This window comes from Aulonocara sp. 'chitande type north' Nkhata Bay, linkage group LG3, assembly GCF_057382095.1.
Source record: "Aulonocara sp. 'chitande type north' Nkhata Bay isolate Kocher_YH1m ecotype deep benthic linkage group LG3, A_spYH_male_GT1.1, whole genome shotgun sequence".
Classification (NCBI taxonomy): Eukaryota; Metazoa; Chordata; class Actinopteri; order Cichliformes; family Cichlidae; genus Aulonocara; species Aulonocara sp. 'chitande type north' Nkhata Bay.
Window position 1 is genome coordinate 584,626 of NC_141346.1, and position 23,190 is coordinate 607,815.

The 23,190-nt window shown below is 39.3% G+C and overlaps 2 protein-coding genes across 4 annotated transcripts; both read right to left on the reverse strand.

The window, feature by feature from the left end:
• Positions 1-1,427: 1,427 nt before the first annotated feature.
• Positions 1,428-10,579, reverse strand: LOC147333362 (uncharacterized). Its single transcript, XM_086266670.1, has 11 exons — positions 10,424-10,579; positions 7,715-7,933; positions 7,536-7,627; positions 6,634-6,853; positions 6,326-6,417; positions 5,122-5,217; positions 4,921-5,024; positions 4,672-4,780; positions 4,380-4,521; positions 4,272-4,298; positions 1,428-3,713 (listed from the first exon to the last, which is right to left on the reverse strand). The coding sequence occupies exons 2-11, from the start codon at positions 7,914-7,916 to the stop codon at positions 3,169-3,171; spliced, it is 1,629 nt and encodes a 542-aa protein (XP_086122796.1). The 5' UTR covers positions 7,917-7,933; positions 10,424-10,579; the 3' UTR covers positions 1,428-3,168.
• A 638-nt stretch (positions 10,580-11,217) lies between these two features.
• LOC147333363 (uncharacterized) lies at positions 11,218-23,095 on the reverse strand. 3 transcript variants are annotated; one of them, XM_086266657.1, is made up of 32 exons: positions 22,993-23,086; positions 22,549-22,640; positions 21,906-22,120; positions 21,079-21,293; positions 20,654-20,732; positions 20,484-20,563; positions 20,290-20,385; positions 20,107-20,203; positions 19,914-19,990; positions 19,706-19,789; positions 19,071-19,166; positions 18,899-18,995; positions 18,754-18,809; positions 18,574-18,630; positions 18,135-18,210; positions 17,979-18,061; positions 17,811-17,906; positions 17,635-17,731; positions 17,462-17,535; positions 17,249-17,338; positions 17,067-17,147; positions 16,539-16,700; positions 16,263-16,344; positions 15,954-15,994; positions 15,769-15,855; positions 14,879-14,974; positions 14,114-14,198; positions 13,979-14,022; positions 13,718-13,816; positions 12,460-12,552; positions 11,942-12,033; positions 11,218-11,837 (listed from the first exon to the last, which is right to left on the reverse strand). In XM_086266657.1, exons 3-31 carry the CDS (start codon positions 22,105-22,107, stop codon positions 12,010-12,012), a joined length of 2,646 nt encoding a protein of 881 aa, XP_086122783.1. In that variant the 5' UTR covers positions 22,108-22,120; positions 22,549-22,640; positions 22,993-23,086; the 3' UTR covers positions 11,218-11,837; positions 11,942-12,009. The 3 variants fall into 3 exon arrangements, with proteins under 3 accessions (XP_086122783.1, XP_086122765.1, XP_086122774.1); XM_086266639.1 differs by having other exon boundaries at positions 20,484-20,566; XM_086266648.1 differs by lacking the exon at positions 22,549-22,640 and having other exon boundaries at positions 20,484-20,566; positions 22,993-23,095.
• Between the last annotated feature and the right edge of the window lie 95 nt (positions 23,096-23,190).

Consider the following 23,190-nt stretch of genomic DNA (forward strand, 5'->3'; position numbering starts at 1 on the left):
TTGCCGATGCCCGTGACACCCCCCACAACGATGCCGCCTCAGGCAACCGCCCGTGTCGCCCGTATCAAAAACCGCTACTGCCTGCATCTGAGCACAGCCAGTAACCTTTTAACAAGTCAAATTTACTGACAAATTTTGCTGAGACTATCCCGTCCACACAGTCATTGACACGTGACAATGGAAAGAATCCATCTTTGTGACCTGGTTAACTTTACGACAATCGGTGCAGGGTTGAAAGGTCAGATCTGGTTTTTGTACAAGTAAGCATGGGGATGATCAATTTGAACATGAAGCAATATTATCAACATGTACTTCACTTCAGACTTCAGTTGATCCTGTTTTTCCAGTGAAGTGTGATAGAAACGCTGCCAAACATTCCTCCCCAGTTTCAACCCTCCCACTAACCAACCCCTCTGAAAGAGCTGCCACAACAATTGATGTCACATCCTCTGCACCACATACAGGAACATGGTAGAGATTTAACAGGTTTACATTAAAAAGTTGTGATTTCCTTCTGCGTTCAAGAGTAGCAACCAGATAATTTTGATCTGACACCTGCTGCAGTACAGAATATGGACAAGTTAATATCAGGAAGCAGTACCAACACTTTGTCCCCTGAACTAAACTCAAGTGTTTCAGCTCTACAGTAAAACTGATTTTTCATCTGTGTTCAGTTGAACTTTTGCCTGTTTTACAGCTTCATACAACCTCCTTCTAAAGCCATTAACATAGTCTGCCAGATTTACAGGAGGTGGGAGGGTCTTCCAGTCATCCTGTAAAACTGCTCCTGGACCCTGAACAGTGTGAACAAAAACCAATTCATATGGGCTGAACCCAGTACTACCTTGGGTGACTTCTCTTGCTGCTAGCATGAGCCACGGCAGTCTCTCCTCCCAGTCAGGATCCAGTTCTGTATAATAAGCATGCAACAAGAACCTCAGGGTTTGATGGAATCTTTCAATAGCTCCCTGCCTTTGTGGATGGTTCTGAGGAGAACCTGCTACACGATAATAGAGGACCAGGTGAATGGGAACTGTTTGATGAGAATCACAGGTCAGAATGAAGCTTATAATGGTTCAAGAAGCCTTATTCTAGTCACATCTGATCAAGCAAGATATCTAAAAAAAATAACTATGAGAAAATTAGGTGAGTGTTTGTGACAGAAACAAATAAAAGTGCAGTAAAGTCAGAAGTGAATCTTGTAAAGATAAACTGTGGTTATTGGGACACATTTCAACTCAAAGGAGATAAAAGCAGCATCACCCTGTTGTTACTGCCACATTCACCTAAATGACAAATAAATAATAATATCAATTATTATTAGTAGTAGTAGTATTAATAATAATAATAATAATAATAATACATTATATGTATATGCCACAAATTTATTTGTGGTAACATCATGACAAAAAAATGCAAAACAAATGTTCCTAAATGACAATTTTATTCATTTCTGTACATCTGATGTCATAAAATATATTACACACATCTATTAAATGGCATATAGTGACTCCTGAAGACCACAATGTAAGAAGTCTGACAAGCAAAACTACAAAATGAAACAAATGATTGAGCAGATTGAAATAGTTACAAAAAGGATCTGTAAAACAGAGCTACAAAGAGTAAGTAAGTAAACATTTTGTTGACACAGTAAGTGATGGACAATCAGCCAAACACAACACGAAGAACTCGTGATCCATCCTTTGTTATACAATTAAAACAAACAGCATTTATAGTCAGAGCCGTGGGAAGAGAGTGCTGAGGTGTCTGTGTGTGCATGTTTAGACACCTTTTTAGCACATGAAATTGGCATGATGCTGTACTTGTGGGGACCAACAGATCACTCAAGGGGTCAAAATGCCCAAAGCACCTAGGATTTGGTATTAATTTTTCGTGGTTATAAATAATTTTTGGTTTTTTTATATGAAAATGAGTATGTGTGCATGTATGGTGGTGGAAGGGATCACAGCTGTACACAGCAGAGTCCAAATGTCACAGGCACACAGAGATTTCAAGTACTCAAGTCTTGCAACTCTTAAGAAAGCAGACATTTGATATAACCCTAAATGCACAAAGTTAACTTAACATTTTAGAGGCCCCTGTGGCTTAGTTGGTAAGCCAGGCCATCTGCTATTGGCATAGTTTGTGGTTTGATCCCAGGCTCCCCTGTGTGTCACAGATCCTGAGTCCTGAGTTACCCCCAGTACCCCAAGGCTTGTAGTGAGAAAGCAATCTGCTCAAAGTGAGTAGAAAAGCACATACACACACTTATATTATTTACTAAAGGATTCAGATTCATACATACACCAGTCCACGTACAACAAAGTCAAGTGTCCTGTTGCATTCAAGGGATTCATATCAAAATTACTTCTTATTGTTACCTTTATCTAGGTGCATGATTTTAATGCTGCAAACGTGACATAGCACTCAGAGGTTTAGGCTACAAATGTCCAAATAAGGGGCAGTGAAAAAATTGGTCAAAGTGTTTAAAATGTCTGTGAAGACATTTATCCGAGACACGTGAGTGAGTGAAGGAGACCAACAGTGGGATAATCCAAGAGCTTTCAGAGGAAGTTCCTCAGTCTGCTGGTTGTCTGCAATTTGTTTTATAAGGGATTAGAAGATAAATAAAACAAAACTTTAAAAAATAGTGTTTTCATGCTACTGTGATAGGAATTGGCTAATAGCTGATTTTGAAAAATCTACCAGCTCCAGTTACTGGTGATCAGTACGTAACATCATTTGATCATAATATGTCCTAATGTTTTTTCTTAAAGAAACAGGAATAGTGTCTAAAGTGTTTTAACAGCTTTATCTTTAGAAGAGATTTTGTCATTTCTGTCTTTTGCAAAAGGTGTTTCAACACGCATGCTAACAATTGTTTCTGTAAATTCATACATTTGCACTGCTGTATGTAAGACTTAGTTTTTACTTTTCAAATGAAAATAAAAGTGAGAAAATATAGTACATAAAAACCTGAGTCAGGAGATCTTCATCCATGCATGTTATAATGAATAATGTTGAAAATTGGGCAAGCAAATGCCTGGTAGAGAGGTAAGAAAACTCTGTTTAAACACAGAAAAAACATTAAACTGTTACTGCACACCTGGACACATATATTGCTTATCAGTGATGCATTCACTGCACCAGATCCAGTACATGTGATTACTACTGCTTTTGCACAGTAGAGATAATCAAAGGATCGCTGTTTTTCTCATTTTGTTTCAGATGTGGACTGAAGTACGGGAGGATCTCACCACCGAACGAACACTCAGTAAATGAGTAGATGTGAGACTGAGATGTCACATCGTAAAAGGACACAAGACCTTCCTCATAATCTACAAACACCCCGACTTTCCGAGGTTTCCTTTTAGGTGACAGGCTCCCTGGTGGTGTTGTTAGGGCTGCATATTTCTGATCTTCATAATGTACAACAACCCAGTAACCATTGTCAGGACTGATTGAGAGTTTCCCCTTGCGGTTTGCGTCACGTCTCGCCACACCCAGATCCCACCCGGGCTTATTCCTGACCTCCACCTCCCAGTATGCCCTGCCAGAGGACAGCCTGTTGAGCCCCAGGACACTTCCAAATACATCAAACCTCTGCAGAGAGTCAGGATCTGTCGACATATTTCCACTATCTTTCACTTTTTTCCCATTATCAGAAATTTCAAGTCTTTGGTGTGCGGTGGTGGGGTCCAGCTTCACGTCCACTGCGGTCAAAAGAACACACGTGATTAAAAAGATGATTTAATTGTTACAGTACGACCAGAAAGAGATCATCAACAGAAAAAATATAACTCATGTCATACAGTTTCAACATCTCACCAGCTACTTGTATTAACTGGATAAAAAGATAACAAGTGAGAAAATATTAAAATTGGTTATCTTAAAATGATCTTTGCCATTGTTTTCTAAATGACCTTTGAATACTACATAAGAAAATTAGATTTTAGTTTAGTAAACTACATTTAAATGCCGGAGTTTAAAGAATCTAAATACCTATACTGTAAGTATCATGGGGATTTTATTTTGAAATCAGTTATAACTTAGGTCAAACATGATAATTTCCCAAAGGATTTTTTCCAATAAGAAACTGAGGATCCATCCTTTCAACATTTGAGCCGCACCTGTTTCCTTCTGTTAGTCAATGTCAACATCTGGGACTTGTCTGTTGTCCATCAGTGTGTCTTGTATGTATTTACAATGAAAATGTGGAACAATTGCCATTTCTTTCTATTTTAATACTGTTCTTAATTTGACATACACACCTGCAAATGTAGGAATCCTCTTGAATTCTGTGGAAGTAGAAATCTGAGTAAGATGCAGTATATCAAGTATAGATTTTAATACTAGTCATGATGAATCAAAAGACTCACCGATGGGTGAGAGTTTATCCAGTTCCTTGTGAATTTGCTTCATCATGGTTGAAGTCGTAGCTCTCAGTGTGCCGAAGGACAGTGAAGTGTCAACATGTACGTTTTTCCAGTTAGAGTCATTCAGGCCTGTTAGAGGAGAAACCTGTATATGTGTACAGACATCATTAAATGTAATGATTTTAAATGAAGCAGAACTGACACAGAATAGAAATTAAATGTTTCCTCTTTTAAGTGCTTTTATGCTCCAGTATTCAAAAGACCAGAAGATGGACTTCAGGACCTTGTGGCTCACCTCCAAGTCTGGGTTTTTGATTGACTCATCAATGGCCTTTTTGAGCACATCAATTTCTCTCTGAAGCTTCTGGAGGAGATCCTGAGTGTCTCTTTTTACTTTCCGTCTCCTAGAGTGTGCACAAGAGAGCCTATTTTATTCAAATGTACTGCACCATAGCAACACAAAGGATCTCCGTGGTGATGTTAAGCTGTTCCTCACTGATGAACTGAGAGACTAACTGCAACATCATAATCTCACAGGACCAACCTTTCCTCCAGAGGCTGAAGGGCTTGCTGCCGAGCATCCTCCACAACTTTTATTATGTCTGAGAAGAAATCGTTGACTTCCAGCCACTCTGCATCCAAACTAGCCTGAAAGCCGTCAAACAGAATGGAGGGTTTAGAACAAAGATATTAAAGCAAACAAAACAACAAAACAAAAAAATAAAACATATGTTACAGTCTTTACCTTGCAGTCTGTTACTGATGATCTGACTTCTGCCATTTTGTGCTCTCTGATATGAATTTGTTGCTGTAAATGAGCTTTCAGTTTTTCTTGTTTAGCCTTGAAAGAGGACAAAGGACACGTATAATATTTACAAGTTATAATGAGATTTAAAAAAAAGAGTCGACTGTTATGCTGAGATTTGCTGGCACGAGAGTTTTGTGTTTTTCAGGTTTGCGAGCATTTTTTTTTTTTTGCCTGTATTTGTATAGCGCTTTTAAAAGAGTTCCTGCTTTGAGCTTGTACCAGAGATGATAGCACACATGAAGCATGTCACTGGACACTGCAAATGTTAATGTAATGGTGGATAAACAATCCAATTATTAATCAACCTGGAGAACTGATTAATATTGGGCTGGAAAATGAATTCTCATAAACAGCAGTTCCTCTAGTGGCCACTGGAGGATGGCTCCGAAAGGGATTCAGTCCCAACAGACAGACTCTAGTGTCAAAATGTCAGGCTAAATAGGATTAAAATACATGTTTAAAACCAGGTACAAAAAGTTTTACTGTCAAAAAATTGGCTATATGATCTATCTATGTGGATATTAATAAAGGCCTAAAGTTAGGGGTGTGGTGGCTTTGACTGAGCTGTATGCAAACACAGAGCTTTCTGTTTAAGACTGATTGCTGCTTACTGAGCTGTGAGCTGTGCCAACCATAAGCTACAACAAGAGCAACAGAGCGCAAGCGTCAACTTTGACCTTACGCTCAAACAAAGAAGGTCAAGGTAAAATGCTTAGTCATCCTAGGTGCTCATGTCCTCCAAGGCCTATTGTAGTGAAGTTCTGTTCACCAAAATGAAATCGGCTGGAGTTGTTATTGGTATCAAACATCACACAAAATTTGAAAATGATATTGAAAACTAACATCTTCCTAAGAAACAGAAAGACAGGCAGACAAACAAACAAATGGAACTCGTTACATTCTCTTTACCTTTGGAGGAAGAATGAAACTAATGTTTATGTAGTTTTACTTTGAAGTCAGCAATGAATCTGTTGAATGATGCAGCCAAAGGCTTGTTAAATTCTTAGCAAATGAGCAAAATGATGCCTTTGGCCACCTTGTGCTCTTTATGAGGAGATTTATTTTGGCTTCATAATGTATACTTCAGTATGGGTCCATTTTACATGCATCTGAATGGTCGTCCTTAAGAAATATGCAGTACCTGCTGTCCACCAATAGAAAAGTCCAGAACTCGGCGAGCTCTGGAATCTTCAAGTTCAGTAGTTAGACGAGAGCGATGTGGAGTCTCAAAGACTGTAGAGAAAGAAGACAGTCACTGTAAACTGTTCTATGCCTGTTATCAGTTATGAATGGTTTAAGCGTGATGTTGGGGTCACTATACTGCTAAAATACATAAAATGCTGAAATACATCAACGGTTACTGTAAACTGGGATGATAACAGCAGTTTTAGTGAGGACATTTTTCCTGGTCCTACATCAGCACAAATGCTGTACCATCGATGCGCTCACCAGAACTCTTTAAGTCATCCACAAAAGGCTCTTCTATTTTGATTTGAGGTTCATTGTAGCTCGGTTTATGGGAGAACCTGGATTGTTCGCTTTGAGGGATCCTCATTCCCTTTGGCGTGCATCCCATCATTCCCTGGTGAACTCTCAAGCCATGGTAAGTTGTATATTTGGTCCAACCGCAGTGGCAAACCTGAACGTCCATGTTGGATAAGTTGGGTGTCTGTAACAGAATATTATCAACATATTTGTCAGTGAAGCAAAAATGAGCAGCGTATGACTTAAGGATGTAGTTCGTGTCTAATTTAGTTTAACAACATCCTTACCTCTATGTCTATCTTTCCCTAAATTTCACCACACCTCTGCACTCCTCTGGTAAGCAGTTTCTATTTCATCTGTTTGCTTATTACCATTTCTTTTCATTTTTGTAGGCAGGTGATCAATAAAACTTAAATTAAGAGCTTTATCATTTCTATTTATTTTTTGTGACCATAGTAGTCGTGGTATAGACTGCATACTGGCTGTATTTAAAACCGTCAGAAAAGTAAGTGTTGTTCCAAATTATTTGAAGTATTGTGCTTATATTAACATTTTGAACCAAACTCAGAATGTGATACTAAAGGTACAGTAGTTTAATGGGTTTAATAAGGGTTTCAGGTTATATACTCTTTACCTTTGGAGGAAGAATGAAACTAATGTTTATATAGTTTTACTTTGAAATCAGGAATGAATCTGTTGAACAATGCAGGCAAAAGGCCTGTAAATTCTTAGCAAATTGGCAAAATGATGTCTTCGGCCACCTTGTGCTCTTCATGAGGAGATTTATTTTGGCTTGATAATGTATACTTCTGTGTAAGTTCATTTTACATGCATCTGAATGGTCGTCCTTAAGAAATATGCAGTACCTGCTGCCCACCAATAGAAGATTGCAGAAAATTACGAGCTCTCGAATCTTCAAGTTCAGTAGTTTGACGAAAGCGCTGTGGAGTCTCAAAGACTGTAGAGAAAGAAGACAGTCACTGTAAACTGTAAACACTTTTAGTAAGGATATTTCTCCTGGTCCTACATCAGCACAAACACTCACCAGAACTCTTGAAGTAATCCTCAAAAGGCTCTTCTATTTTGATTTGAGGTTCATTGTAGCTCGGTTTATGGGAGAACCTGGATTGTTCACTTTGAGGGATCCTCATTCCCTTTGGCGTGCATCCCTTCATTCCCTGGTGAACTCTCAAGCCGTGGTAAGTTGTACGTTTGGTCCAACCGCAGTGGCAAACCTGAACGTCCATGTTGATAAGTTGGGTGTCTGTAAAAAAATTTTGTCAACATATTTGTGAGTAAAGCAAAAATGAGCGGTGTATGATTTAATGATGTCTAATTTACTTTAACATCCTCAACTCTAAGTCTATCTTTCCCTAAATTTCACCACACCTCCACATCCTCTGGCAAGAAGTTTTTCTTTCATCTGTTTTCTTATTACTGTTTCTCTTCATTCTAATAGCCAGGTGATTAATAAAACTTAAATTGAGAGCTTTATCATTTTTATTTTTATTTTGCGTGTGACCATAGTAGTTGTGGTACAGACTGCATACTGGCTGTGTTTAAAACTTTCGGAAATGTAAGTATTCTTCCAGATTATTTCAAGTATTGTGCTTTTCTTAACATTAGGAACCAAACTACTTGTACAGTAGGGGAGACCGGGGATAGTTGTAACACTTCAAATTTGTCCAATCGGGGCTAAGTTTCAAATGATGTGACTCATCCTGTGCATGCCCAACTCAGTTCTGCTATCACATGTGAAAAATCAGCACATTTTGTCAAACACAGACAATTTAACACGAAAAAAAGTAATTTGTATGCCAAAAAGTAAGTTTTTCTACTTTATTTCAATTTGTAATAGCATTATCTGCTTTGCAGTTAAACTCATCAAACTTAAATTGTGTTATTTGTATGTCTATGGGGATATATTCTGTGTAGGTCTTTAGTGCTAATGTTTTAGCCATTGGCTGTAATGTTAGCTAGTTCATGGCTATAGGAGTCTGGGTCAGTTGTAACAGCAACAGTCTGGGTTAGTTGTAACAATAATGCAGATTTTACAACTTACCACACTATTACTTTAACTTATTTTAAACAAGTTGGGGCAACGACATCAGCAGAGAGAGGTTCACTGGTCGCTTTTGTATATGCGGTTAATGCCATTGGCAACACAACTACTTCACTGTTTGTGTTCCCACACATACATTATGCAGACCACTGTGTCAGAGATGGACCAGTAGGAAGTACTGGTAGTGGAAATAAATCAGGATGGATGCAAGAAACAGATTTCCTCATCTTTCTGAAGCACTTTGCAAACCACACCAAGGTAAGCCATGATAAAAAGTATTGGAATTGCGATGCTGGTGAACAACTACATTTTTTCAGCTTCATTGTTATGTTCAAAATTGGTGCAAGAGTTGTAGGTTATAATGCCCACTGAGCCAATGAGGCCAAACTCAAGGAAGACCAACCAAAATTAATGAAATATTCAGTTGCAGAAAATTCCATAATTTGTCTTTTTTTGGGGGGTTGGAATATGTTCAAAAGCTAGATTTCTGCATTCTGTCACACACACACATAGTTACATAAATGGCTCTAAGTGCATTCATGTGTTGAATAAAAAAGATTACATGTTAATGTTTTGTTAGTACCCTCTTTTCATTGTGTTACATTTCACCCCAGGATATGTTACAACTAACCCAGACTATGGGGTTAATTGTAACATTTCACTCTTTGTGTTTGAGACCATACCATGCAATGGGTAATTGTGCTGCAGAGAAAATAGCTGCACTATTTAATAGCCGAGACATGTAAATACTTTGCATTACATTTTGAATCCATTACCTTAAAAGAGCTCCAATTTACAGACAGAAATGTCAAAAATGTTACAACTATCCCCGGTCTCCCCTAGTTTAATGGGTTTAATACGGGTTTCATGTTAAAAATAGCTTTTTCGGTTCAATGCTGTCATAGTTACTAACACAGATGTCCTTATATCAGAAATACATATCCATATGAGATTAATGAGATATTTATTTATTTCTCTAGCCAAATGAAAACAGGAAGTTAAAGAGTTCTGTCTCAGTAAGATTACATTGTGATTACATCAAGAGTGACCTGGGCTTAAGATTAAACAACATGCAACATGATTGACCTAACATGTCTGTGTACTGTGGGAGGAAATACCCACCCAGGCACAGGGAGAACATGCAAACGCTACCTTTCAGTGTTTGACCATGCGTGAGGAAGGAGGAAGTGCCATTTTCCTTTGCACAGCACAAACACTCACACCATGTCTGCTCTGGACTAGAAGGAGTTAAAATGACTCTCCAAGAGCAGTATTTGTATTTCAGGTTGGATTTGTTTATTCTTGCCATGGAAAGAAAAGCAGCCTAGTGGAAAAAAGTAGTTTGAGCACACACCCCGCAGTGCAGGTTGTAACAGCTTCCTTATCTTCAAACGATCGACGTGTAATTAACTGGAGTTAAGTTTGTGTCTATATAACGTTGTGTGCTGCACTCTGCAAATTACCAGTTAACGATCAACTTGTTAGATTTTAATTCACACACAAGATGACTTCACAGCATCTACACAAAATAAAATACATATAATATATAATATTATACAAAGTCGTAATATTTTAATATTATCTGCTTCTCCTTCACTCATGCAGGCACGAGAGGGAGTGTTAGTGAGACTATCAGGTTATTTTGTCATGAGACTTTTCAAAAAGTAAACACCAAAGTGCTGAGCAGCCTACCTGCTCCTTCGTATCTCGCAATGTCTCGATCCTCGGCTGTGCGATCTGCTGCTGTCTCCAAACTTTGCTCCTCTCTGGTTCAGTTTCAGTTTCGTTTTTTTCCATATTAATCCCGAAACCAGCCCTTTAAATTCAACTGTAAGGAGTTGCGACACGTCACTACGAAATACTCGGTTACTGGAAACGTCATGGAAGAGAAACAAACACACAAACGTCATGAGGAAAAAAAGGGGAAAAAAAGAAAGAATAACGAGAGAAAATAAATACAAACACAGCTGACATCTTCCTGATCCTGATATTTTGAATATTTATAACTGATATTTTTTATAACAGTATTTAACGTAGCTTACAACAGTAGCACAATACATATTAAAACAAGCTTCCGATAAAAGCCGTTTAATGTGGAAGACAGGCAGTCAAGGTGAAATTATAATGAGTTTAATCAGTTAATTAGTTTTTTATGCCGACACTTTTTTTCGTGGTTAGAAGTGGATTGTTTTTTTTTTACCAATATTATAATCCCCCAAAAAATTAAAGTTTAAAACTGACGGGAAGCCTGATGCGATCTTTTACATGACAGTAAGTTAGAACGATTAGGTGGGTATTTAATATATTTAATACTTTTAGACAGTAAAGTGTAAAGGAGAAGGTGGGGCGTAAAAGACACTCCTCATTTAGCACGCAGGGCTTTTTTTCATGCTTTTCATGCTGAACACTAATAAAAGTGTAGTAGCTGCACTCTGTAATTGTCATATCCTCCTCACTGGATGATAAGGAAGAGAGAGACAGAGAGATAGATGAGTTTATTTATTTTTCATGAAACAAAAGCAACATCTAGGCTTATACATGACAGCAGACTGGGACTGAATGATTTACCATTAACACCCGGGCAGAACCCCCGCATATGCTACCAAACATGGCACTTAAAGAAAAAATATAATAATAAGAACTGCACATATACACAAACACCCATGCATAGTTACTGATGGTAAGCATCTTCTTTAACATGCAAACTGAAATAGGGGTGAAGTTCCCCAGTAAATAAACACTTTGTGGTTCGTAGAATGAAACAAAACCTTCATTGTAATCCACAAAAACTCCAACGTTTGTGAGGTTTTCCTTTGGGCAAATGAAGCAGGTGGTTCTGTGAGGACTGTGCAGACTTTGTCATCTTTTTGCGATCACCCAGGAATCATTTTTGGGGTTTTGTGAGAGGTTCTCCTTACGGCTTGTGCTGGCTTTTATTACACCCAGATGCTCGTGTTGCTAACCTCCACCTCCCAGTAAGATTTCCCATGGATCAGCCTGCTGAGCCCAAGCAGATTGCTGAATTACGTCTAAACCTCTGGAGCTTTCTGCTTCTCTTCTCTGGCTCTCACTTGCTTCTCTGTGCCCGGATCCAGCCTTATATCCACTACAGTTACAACAAAAACAACACATCTGTAAATATAACAATGCCAGGAAACAGGAATCATACCTGCTATGAATACAAATGAGACGTGATCAAACTGTTTTTACTTTTTTTTTTTTGGTCCCCCTCTCCAGGCAAGACCTGACCTCCCTTAGGGGGACCAACCTGCCTCCACTCATGCTCGAAAGGATTCATCCTTCTGAGAATAATAAGAAAGAAGGAAAAAGAGGATGAGGAGAACAAGGCAACAACAGTAGTGACGGGGCACTGTTTAAAAAAGCTTTAAGTTTGGAGTTGCAGTCACAGCACCGCTTGTTAAATGCTATAATAATATTTCATGGTCTTCAGCTACCTACTTGTTAGCTTTCACAGCTAAAAACAACCAAACCAAAACACAGTTACCTAGCTGCTAACACAAACCACAACTGCTCTTTCATATTAAAAGCATCAGAAAATGTTAAAAAGGATTTTATTTTGAAACAATAAGACATGTTTGAGACTTGAGTTTCCACGTTTCCAACAAATCAGCTGCTAATCGAGCACTGGCTGCAGTTCTAAAACTCAGGACTAAAAGCTTGAGGAAAAATCTGAAACAGATATTTTAAATATGAAATGTGTGCCGTACCTTTGAGTGGTTTCGATCCTTCATGTCTGGGTCTTTCTCTTTTTGATGATCTTTAGTTTCCCTGGCTGAAAGCTTCTGGATAAGCAGCTTCACCTGAAAGATAGTAGGCACTCAAGTATCCATCGAATTATCACCCAACCATGGACTTTGTGGTAGAGGTGGGTGGATCCAACTAAATATCGATGGTATGGATACCAACGGTGGTATTGGTATCGGATCAATACTTGTGTGATAGGATTGTTACTTTGTTACTAATAGTGTTGAATTTTTTTTTTTTCTTGGAAATGAAAAAAACCCTTGAACATGCAGTATGAAACATGTCTGAACCTTTTTGTGTTGACTACACATCTGTTTTATTGTTAGCTTACAGCACAGCGACCAGAAGTCCTTTAGAGACAGACTCGTTTACGGGTCCATGTCTCCAAAATAATCCAGTTTCAGAACACATGAAAACCCAAAAGGTGTGTTTTGTTAACTCATTATTGTACAAAATAAAAATCACAATGATTTAGTGTCCAGTAAAATGTGTTCACAATGTTTCAATTAGTGATGATCAAGCTCATAAATCATGAGACACTGCTCTCTCCTACATAAGCTGCCTTTATAGGTTGAAAGCATCAGTATTGGCAGTACTAGTATTGTATTGGATCAATAGCAAAATTTGTGTTATTACAAAGCACTACTTTCTGATCGGTGTCCAAATGTAGTCCCAGACGTGTTCTGGTCTTATAGAATTGGGGAGTTGGAAGAGCTACAACAAAAGTCCAGTTTACTTTCTAGCAGCTGCTTAACAGACGGTCATTTTGTCTTTTGATAAAAAAGGTCAAAGTCAGGAGTAAAGATGATAAAACAACATCTTCTTTCCCACTTATGCCACATCAGGTCAGCCGAAGGAGAACATGAAAGTTTCACACAGAAAGTGTAAAACTAGAAAACATGTGCTAACCCCGGCACATTTGTGCTATCTCAACATGACTTTTAGTTCTTTTTTTAAACTTCTTGGTCAGATTGTGGTGAAGTCAGCGCAAAACGATAGAGGAAACAGAATTTGTTAAAAACTAAGAATCACCCTCTTTGGTGGTTGCATAACCCAAAAAGGGAATATATGTTTCTGTTTTCACTCATACCAAGAATATCATCAGAAGAAAAACCAACACTTCCTGCTTTAGCAGCATTTCCTGCTTCACCCCTCTACACCCTCTACAGTACATACCACATTACGCTCTCTGCTTTCTAAATGACATCGACTGTGGTTTACCCCGTTTGCAGGTTTCTGTTCTTCTCTCCGTTTCTCTTTTAGTCCGATTGTTTTCTCCTGTGTTGTATTGGCTGAAAACATCCGGGCCAGATCCTTCACCTAAAATGCAGCAAGCAATAAGAACTGAAAACAATCAAGCAAAGAAAACAGATAAAACCTCTCCTGTAGTAAAGAAACACTCAGGTGCAGCAGCTGCAGTGAAACAAGCTGTCAGGTCTGGCTGAACGAGTGTCAGACGTTTTCGTGCACAGGAAGTCGTACCTTCAAACCAGAGGAGAAATCTAAGAGTGGTGCATTTTCACACGCTGTAGAAAAAGATGATAGTAATCATCAGCCATGTTTTTTTATTGTATTTTTCTCAATTTTACATATAAACATTCTCATATTGTGACTTACATAATTTGGGATCCTTCTCCACTGTTAGTGATTTCACTGCTGCAGAATTGATTTCAATGGGATCGCTTTTTGAATCTGTCACCATCTGTCAGAAAAGGTGGATAATAGTTTATAACGCATGAAGAATTTCAACACAGCTCCCTGTATTTGTCTCCTGTGATATATTGCAAACATATATGATATATGTTTGCTTCATGATGGATTCATCTAGCTCATGGTTTTCTGTGAAACGTGCTCGCAGAGGGGCACGGTTCTGGCTCAACTGCAGGAGGAGGAGTGGTGCAGTGCGATGCAGAGAGTAGGCGGAGTATTTGGGACACTGGCTGTGCATTCCCTAATTAACCTGTGCTTATTAGGCAGTTTGCCCAGACCTGGAGATGGACACATGCCCACACAGAGGTGCTGTAGCTGATCTGCATACCTGACAGTGAGAAGCAAGAGCTACTGCTGTAAGAGAGAGAGAGAGCACCCTGAGGCCGGGCGCATCGAGAGTAGCGACTCTTTCCTGTTATAAATGTGTGTGTTCTGTAAATAAAGAGTGCGTGCCTGATGGTGCTGCATCGACACGGACACAAAGTCTTGAACTACAGAAAGAAAAACAATGAACTCCAACATAAAAACTTTAAATATCATATTTTGCTCAACCAGCAGCTTGAAGTAAAACAGGATCCACTCATGAGCTATTTGTGTACTTCAGGCTGGATCAAAGAGCTAAATGACTTTTCCACTGATGGAGGAAAGGCAACAGAAGCACTCGCCCTGCACCTGTGTGGGTTTCTGCTCCTCCCCGTGCTCCTCCTTTGCTTTGGCTGCTGTTTCCTGGGCAGAAATGACTGAAAATCTTTGAGCCAGCAGTTTCACCTGAAAGATATTGAACATATTAGAAAGCCGTGATTCATTAAATGGTGTTTGGGGTGGGGGGAGGGGTGGGGGGTCATCGTAGACATGATTAAAGATTCTATATTTTGTGTATTTTAGCCTTCAGGCTAGAGCACAGGTGTTGATCCGTGATCATGATCATGTCCCATGTTTTACATATTTGGCTCCTCCCATTAACGTATGTGTGGGTTTGTGTTGACTGTTGAGACAGGTGGAGACTGCTGATTGGCTGCTTTGAGTGCGTATTCGATGACTGGATGGACAGCAGCCTCTCAACCTCCAGGTGGCAGCCAGCAGAGAGCCAGCTGTTTACTGGGATCTTGAAATGTGAGGACTGAGCAGCAGTGAGGAATTGATTTGAGAGCCGAGAAGCTGAGAGAGCATTCTGAATTCTGTTTTCAGCTGAGTGCATTTAGGAAATAATGAATTGTAAATAAATAAATTGCTGTACATATTGAGCACCTCAAATCCTTTTTTTGCTCCTTTTCCCCCAGTTGGAAACCGAGGTTAAAGGACTGTCAGCGCTGCTCTTTGTGTGAAAATTGTAAAAAATAAATTGCAGAAAAGGTTCTGGTAGCATAATTCACAGACCTGTCTGTAGTTATAAAATAAAAAGTGTAAAATATATGACCTCCTTCACGTTTTCCAAAAACATCCAGTGGGCCAGATTGAAGTCTTTGCCAGGCCCATACAGGACCCTGGCCCTTATGTTTGACAGCCCTGTTCTAGGTTATCCCTAACTTGGGGATGTACTACAGGATATAAGAGGGTTTTACCTGAGATGGTTTTTGGTTGGCTCCGTGTTTCTCCTTTGTTGAAATCAGCGTTTCCTTGGCTGAAAACATGCGGGCGAGTTCCTTCACCTGAAAAAACATCCATAGCGACAACCAAACTCAAGCATTCCCATCAGAACGCTCTGCAGTGTCACAACTGTGAGTGAGAGATATGCAAGACTCTGTACCTTCACACAAGTGGAGAGTTCAGCCTCTGCAGCGCGATCCACTGCAAACACAAACACAACAGCTACATCATTGGGCATGAATGCATTAGCCTGAAATCATAGAGGGGCACCTCAGTGTCAACTATATATATGTTTAATTTTGTGTAATAAGCTAGGATATTTCTTAAGTAGAGCTATTTTGTTATATGTTGTAATATTTCATTTAGTTGAGTTAGTTACTCTTACTGTCTTGGGGCACATCATTTCCTGTGGGATTAATAAAGTATTCTGATTCTGAATGTTTATCGCCTGAACCATACGATCACATACACTGTGTTGGATTGTCCTTCAGTGAGACGTCCGCTGCTGCAGGACTTGTTTGTGTGTTTGCACTCATTACATCTGAAACGTTCTGTCAAAAAACGAGAGGATCGCTGTTAAAATTTGAGACATTTCAGAGTACAAACTGTACCTCAAACATTTGTAAGATGTTTTCAACGACAATGCTTAAAAAGTCTTAGATTAAAAGTTCAAATGTAGCTAAATTAATTAGATTAATTCTGATCAGGTGCCGTTGGTGACTACATGCTACAGCTTCCTGTTTACCTCTGGTCTGCAGGCTCTGACTTCACAGTTCTTCCCCTCTGTCATCTGAAGTTTTGGCTGTAATTCAGCTTTGAATCTCTCCAGCCTTTCCTTGAATAAATGCTTCTTCTTCGGCGGGACCGGAGGTGGTGCTGTCGGGTGGTCTCTGGCTGATTTGCTTGCCTGGAGGTTTAAAATTGAAACATTTGCCGTAACGTTCAAAACAACCAGAAATAAAGTGAATAAATAAAATAATGTTTCTAGTATACGTCACAAGAGGCTCGATTTTATAAAAGAAAGGACTACACTGGCTTAAAAATATGCATAAAGCTCATTCATCACTTAAAGGGGGAGCTAATTTTTTTGTTACAGTGGTGGATGTTCATTGTAGATATGGTCGAATTTTCTGGCAATTCATATTTCAGGCCTTAACCTCTTAAGCTCCAAGCCTACCTGATCTCCTGCCTTTTGCCCCCGTATCAGGGGGTGTTGGGGCTTAAGAGGTTAAGGGGTTAAAGGTCATCAGTCTAATGTGTTAAATTGCAGTACCTGTGAAAATGTTGGATTCTGTGTGTGATTTTCCTCAGCTTGGCCTGCTGGTGCTGGGTTTGTGGTTGCTGGACTCATCATCTGAAAGATGTTATGCACTGTAATGCAAATGTTGACTGCTAATGGCTAAAATTTGACTAAATGCCTAAACAAAGGTCGGCCTCGTACAGTCTATTCAATACCTGTCTCTGATCCTTCATCTCTTTCTTTTCAAGCAGCTCTGCTGTTTCCGGTTCTCGAGTACTTGGAGGTTCTCCGACAGATCTTCTAACCTGAAACATTTTTAGAGAAACACATCTTATTCTTGTTTTACCAAAACACTGCTTCATGACACCAAACTCTGGTGGTTTATTACACAAGCCGAAACATTTTTTGAGAAAGTCACAGGACTCTACCTTCAAACCCGTAGAGAATTCCTGCTGCTGGTCACTGGTGGCTCTTTGGAAAGATGGTTGTGAGGTTGGGGGTGCTGTGAGGAAAAAAGGATTGCTTTAATGTTTTTTTTCCCAGACAAATTTTTTAAAAATAATTTGTCTTGAATAAACTTTATTTCTTTGGTCACACATACGTGATTTTGGCTTCTCCTTGATTTTGGCTGCTGGTGTTGCATAGTCTGCAGATGGGTCAATGTTTATATATCCTGTCATTGCACTACAGTCTACTGCCTAAGAGAGACAAAACGTTTCTTAAACTGAAGAAACATGTGTAAAACCTAAAGTCCTAAGGTCTAAAACAGTGACATACATGTGATAATGGTTGTTGCTTTATTTGTTCTTCCTTAGATTGGATTACATTTCCTGGGTATGGTGGTGCTGAAGGCTCCCTGGCAGGTGCAGTCACCTGTAAAATATGGATTCCATTTACATGCTGCTGTTTACTCATTTTAAAGTACTATTAATGGATCCATTGTACCTGTGGAAGGGTGGGGAACTCGTAGAGTTGATGGTCTGACTTTGAGTTATTGGCTCTTTGGGTGGAGCGTTGTGCAGAAGCTGCTGTAAAAAGATCATAGTTCCAGCTTTCGCTTCTATTCAAAGTCATACTCTTAAATCGTAGCTCTGTACACACCTGATTCGTATTCATCCTCTCTGAACGTTGCTGCAGAGCTGTTACTGCTGCTTGTCTTTGCTGGTCCTGGTGAATTCTGTCAGGTTAAAATGAAACTATTTGAAAACTAGCTGCCGTTATTGAAGACTTTTTACTATAGAATGAATGAAAAAACAACAGCCACGCTAACTGCTCATTGATGCTGTCAAAGAGTAGACTAAGATGGGCTACATGCATGTTAATTATGATGATCATGATGCCAGCTTGGCTAACATTTGCTGCTTAGCATTAAAGACAAAGTACATGAGGATGATGTGATTAGTTGGTTTGGTGCTGGACAGTCCCTCACCAAACTCTTCCTCTGAGGGATGTTCTGCAGTTAGTAACTGTACTATAGATGTGAAATGCTAAAGATTAAATACTAAAACAAAGGTTCTGCTTCAAGCAGCCCGTCTGGTACCTGTGTTTGATCCTTCCTCTCTTGATTTTTGAGCATCACTGCTGCTTCCAGGGGAACCTGAAACATAGAAAAAGAAAACACAGCTTCTTCCTCTTTTTCAAAACACAGCGCTACATGATACCAAACTCTGCTGTTTTAGCGCACAAGCTGGAACACTTAGAGAAAATCACAGTACTCTACCTCCTGCTGCTGAACGCTGGTGGCTCTTTGGAAAGATGGTTGTGGGGTTGCGAGTGCTATAATAAAAAGGAGGGTTTTTTCAGACAGGTTAAAAAAAAACATGTTCTTTTGTATACATTTTGTTAATTTCTTTGTTTATACATACGTGACTTGGGCTCCTCCTTGATTTTGGTTGTTGTTGTTGGATAGTCTGCACAGCAGTCATTGCTCTGATATCCTGCCACTTCTCTACTGTCTTCTGTCTAAGAGAGACAAAAGGTTACTTAAACTGGAAAAAACAAAATACAATAACCTTAAAATCTAAAACAGTGAGGTACCTGTGAAAATGTTTGCTGCTTCACTTTTTTCTTCTTAGGCCTGACTATGTTTCCTGGGTATGATGGTGCTGAAGGCTGCCTGGCAGGTCTGTTTATCTGAAAAATATTGATTCCACTGACATATTTAATCACTTTAAAGTTATTTGAGCAGATATTTCCATCCTGAATCTAAATAGCAAAATACAATTAAAAAAAAGGCAATGCTAAATCTTAAACTGTATTACCTGCTTTTCCCGGTGTTTTACCGTAGCTGGGACTGATTATGTGGTTGTTTAAAGAAGTCAAGGATAACTAAAACACAAAAGGGGCGACCGTGGTTCAGGGGTTGGGAAGCGTATCGGCAACCGGAAGGTTGCCGGTTTGATCCCCGGGCTCTCTGTCCTGGTCGTTATGTCCTTGGGCAAGACACTTTACCCTACTGGTGTTGGCCAGAGGGGCCGATGGCGCGATATGGCAGCCTCGCTTCTGTCAGTCTGCCCCAGGGCAGCTGTGGCTACAACCATAGCTTGTCTCCACCAGTGTGTGAATGCGAGAGTGAATGAATAGTGGCATTGTAAAGCGCTTTGGGTGCCTTGAAAAGCGCTATATAAATCCTATTCATTATTAAGATACACTTCAAACAATCTGTTTTGTACCTGTGTTTGCTCCCTGCTGTCTTTTTTCATAGGCAGCACTGCTTGTTCCCGTGGTGGAGGAGTTGGAGGCAAGGATCTTTGTACCTGACATACAGAAAACAGTAACACTTTAATTCCAGTGATATTGTACTTTAAAAAACGCGTCAGCAGTAAACTTTGGTGGTTTATGTCACATGCTTAAGCATTATTTAGCAAAAAACCACAGTACCTCTAAACCAGGGGGGAACTCCTGCGGCAGGCGACGGCTGGCTCTTTGGAAAGATGGCTGTGGAGTTGTGTGAAGTGCTGTAATTAAGAGCAGATGATTTTTTATCACACTTTTTTAATCTATTCTTAATGATTTGAACAAAGCTTGTCTTGAATAAACTGTAACACTTAATTCTTTGTTTGTTTGTACTTACGTGATTTGGGCTCCTGCTTGATTTTGGTTGCTGTTGTTGCATAGTCTCTACAGAGGTCAACACTCAGGTATTCTACCATCGTGCTGCTGTGTTCTATCTAAAAGATAGAAAACAGTTCTTCATTTAAACTTTCTTTTAAAGTTTAAAAGAAAAATATCTTAACTTGTAAAAACAAAAAGGTACCTGTGATAATGTTTTCTGCTTTACTTTTTTCTCCTTAGGCCTGACTACATTTCCTGGGTATGGTGGTGCTGAAGGCTCCCTGGCAGGCCTGCTCACCTAAAAAGTATTGATTACATTTATATGTTACTGTTTACTCACTTTAAAATTGGCTGACTATTAACTCTAACTATTATTATTAATGATAAGTGTAGTACCTGTGGAAGGGTGGAGTGTTCCTGCAGCTGATGCTGCGACTTTCTGGCTCTTTGGGAGTAGTGCTGTGTATATGCAGAAGCTGCTGTAAGTAAGAACACAGCTCCATGTTAGCCTCCACATTTTGTTGTATGAGAATCATGTTTTTACTAAATTCTAAGTGCATACATACTCAGTTTGTATTCTTCCTTGAATATGGCCGTTGCTCCAGAGTTGGCATAGCCGTACACACTTGGTGACTCTGGAAAATTCTGTCAGGTTGACGGATAAAGTTGAGAAAAAGTTGATATGTAATGAAAACACTAACATGGAAGTTTTTGTACAGTGATCAAAAGTAACACAGCCAGCTAGGAGCATTTAGGGGGAGCTGCAAGTTACTACACTTTCGGTGACCTTGATTATCAAAATGTCGGGGTCGTCTGTTCACCACGTGATTTAACGAAACATCAAGCAGCTAAAGTCATTAAGTCATCCTTTACTTTTATAAATTATTTTTTTGTTATTTTTCATTCTGAAAAAAAGAAAAGGTGGTGGTGGTGGACAAAGCTTAAAATGCTTCCTGTCACTCATTTATTGGCCTAAAAAGCAAACTCATACCTCCTGCTTTACAATCGCCTTCTTAGCTGGTTTCCAGTATTCCGTGTCCTCCTCCCACTGATTTTTCCAGTTGTACTGCTCTTTTTGGGGGATCCTCACTCCCTTTGGTGTGCATCCCATCTTCCCCTGGTGAATTCTTAATCCCTTGTAAGTCGTAACTTTATTCCAGCCGCAGTGACAAACCTGCAGGCTCAGGTTTGAATATTCTGTTGTTTCTGTTTGTCACATAATTCAAGAGTCAAATGAAGATTTTAAATTGTTTTAAGCAAAAATAGAAATTTATAGCAATGAAAATGAATTTTTTTTAACTAATTCAGGTTTGGTTCGCTTTAATCTGCTGATATGGGATCCCGTTCTCACACCTGAGGCATAATATACGTCCCACGGTATTCCTGAGGAAAACGAAAGGTGACCTTCCGCGTTTTTATGGTAGGCGCCAGGTTATGGAGGAAATCCAGGAGAATGACGCTCCCTCAGTAATAGACGTTTAAACCATGTATTCCAGCCCTAACCCTAACCACAACTTTACTGATGTTAGATAGTGTTAGATAGTAAAATAAAGGTACATGTGTAGATTCATTCCAAACAGTTCTCATGTTTCCTCATTTTTCTCATGATATAGGGATGTGTTGGGTGCCCGGAAGCGTAATATACTGATGATTTGTCACCTAGCGTAAAATGTTACACTTTGGGAGTGAGAACATGTTGGATCAGGTCTTTTCCTATTGGGGTGTTTTTATCAGTTTGAAAGAAAAGTTATAATCTTGAATTCACACAACATAATATGTTACACAATATGTTACATAATATGATACAAACAAACCTACCAATCTTGAAAGAGGTGTGGACATCTAGCCTGAGGTCCATTTGAGTTTTTGTGTGTCCCACATAGCTCTGTGTGTAATGCTGTGGAGGGTCTGAAACCCTCACACCCTTCGGGGTGCATCCCATCTTCCCCTGGTGAATTCTCAGGCCCTGGTAAGTTGTCACTTTGGACCATCCGCAGGAGTGACAAACCTGGAGCTCCATTTTTGCTGCGTGTCTGCATTACACACACAACAAAAGACACACAGAGGATTCTGTGTGACTTCCTTTTTTGCTCTCAAAATAACTGTGCTGACTGCACCGAGTGATTCACGAAACACTATCAAGAACGTAAACTTTCTGTGATTGTTATTACAGTGTTCATTTTACCTCAAATGTGAGAACAGTTATCTTTTACCATTTTCTTGTGTTGTGCGCACAAAAACCATGAAGTGTTTTTTTTTCTTTTCAAAATGTGCATTAACATCTGGATCATCATATAAACGTTTAAAAACATCCAAGCTACAACAGCTGCAGCGGCTCAGGTAGCGAAAGTGACACACTTCCCCTTATCCACAGCTGCTGCTGCGGGTCCATCTTTTCTACTCTAAGTCGTCACTTTCCTAATATTAGAAAACTAAATTTTTAATTGCTAATATTATTTACCTAACTGGCTTGTGTTGGTTGCAGACCTACTGCATTAAAAGCAGCAGGCTGGCATCAAAAGGCAGCCACTGGGTCGTCTTCCAGGTAACTGTCTGATGATAGACAACAGGAAAGCACCGTAAAACATCAGTTTCATTACTTCCCTTTTCAATTTTGATGTGACTACAGCTAAACCTCTACGTGTGTCTTCTCCAACACCTACTTCTATCATAGTTTAAACAAACTAAATAATAATAATAATAACAATAAAGTAGTCAATTCTACTTTTTTTTAAAATTGATTACAATTCCTGGAGTACGTTAGATATCCATTTGTAGCATCACACCGAAATAAGCTGTGACTTGATGATGTACAGGCTCCTCATTATTTTGCTGCCCTCCGTTTTCTATCGTAACAAACAATAGCAAAGATCAGCTGGATAAATCTGCTCTCTGTGTTACTTACAATAGAATCAGGGCGATGGATGCATGTGGTGCCTCTACTGTGCACTCTTCTCTTCCTTTGTCTACTGTTACCTCTGTGCTGACATGATGTTTGGTATGCTTTGTTTTGTGCTTTTACTTTCGTTTCCGGTAAAAAGAAAAAAAAAGAAGGAGGAAAAAACCCGCCAACCGCCCCTGATAGATTTGCCCAGACATGATT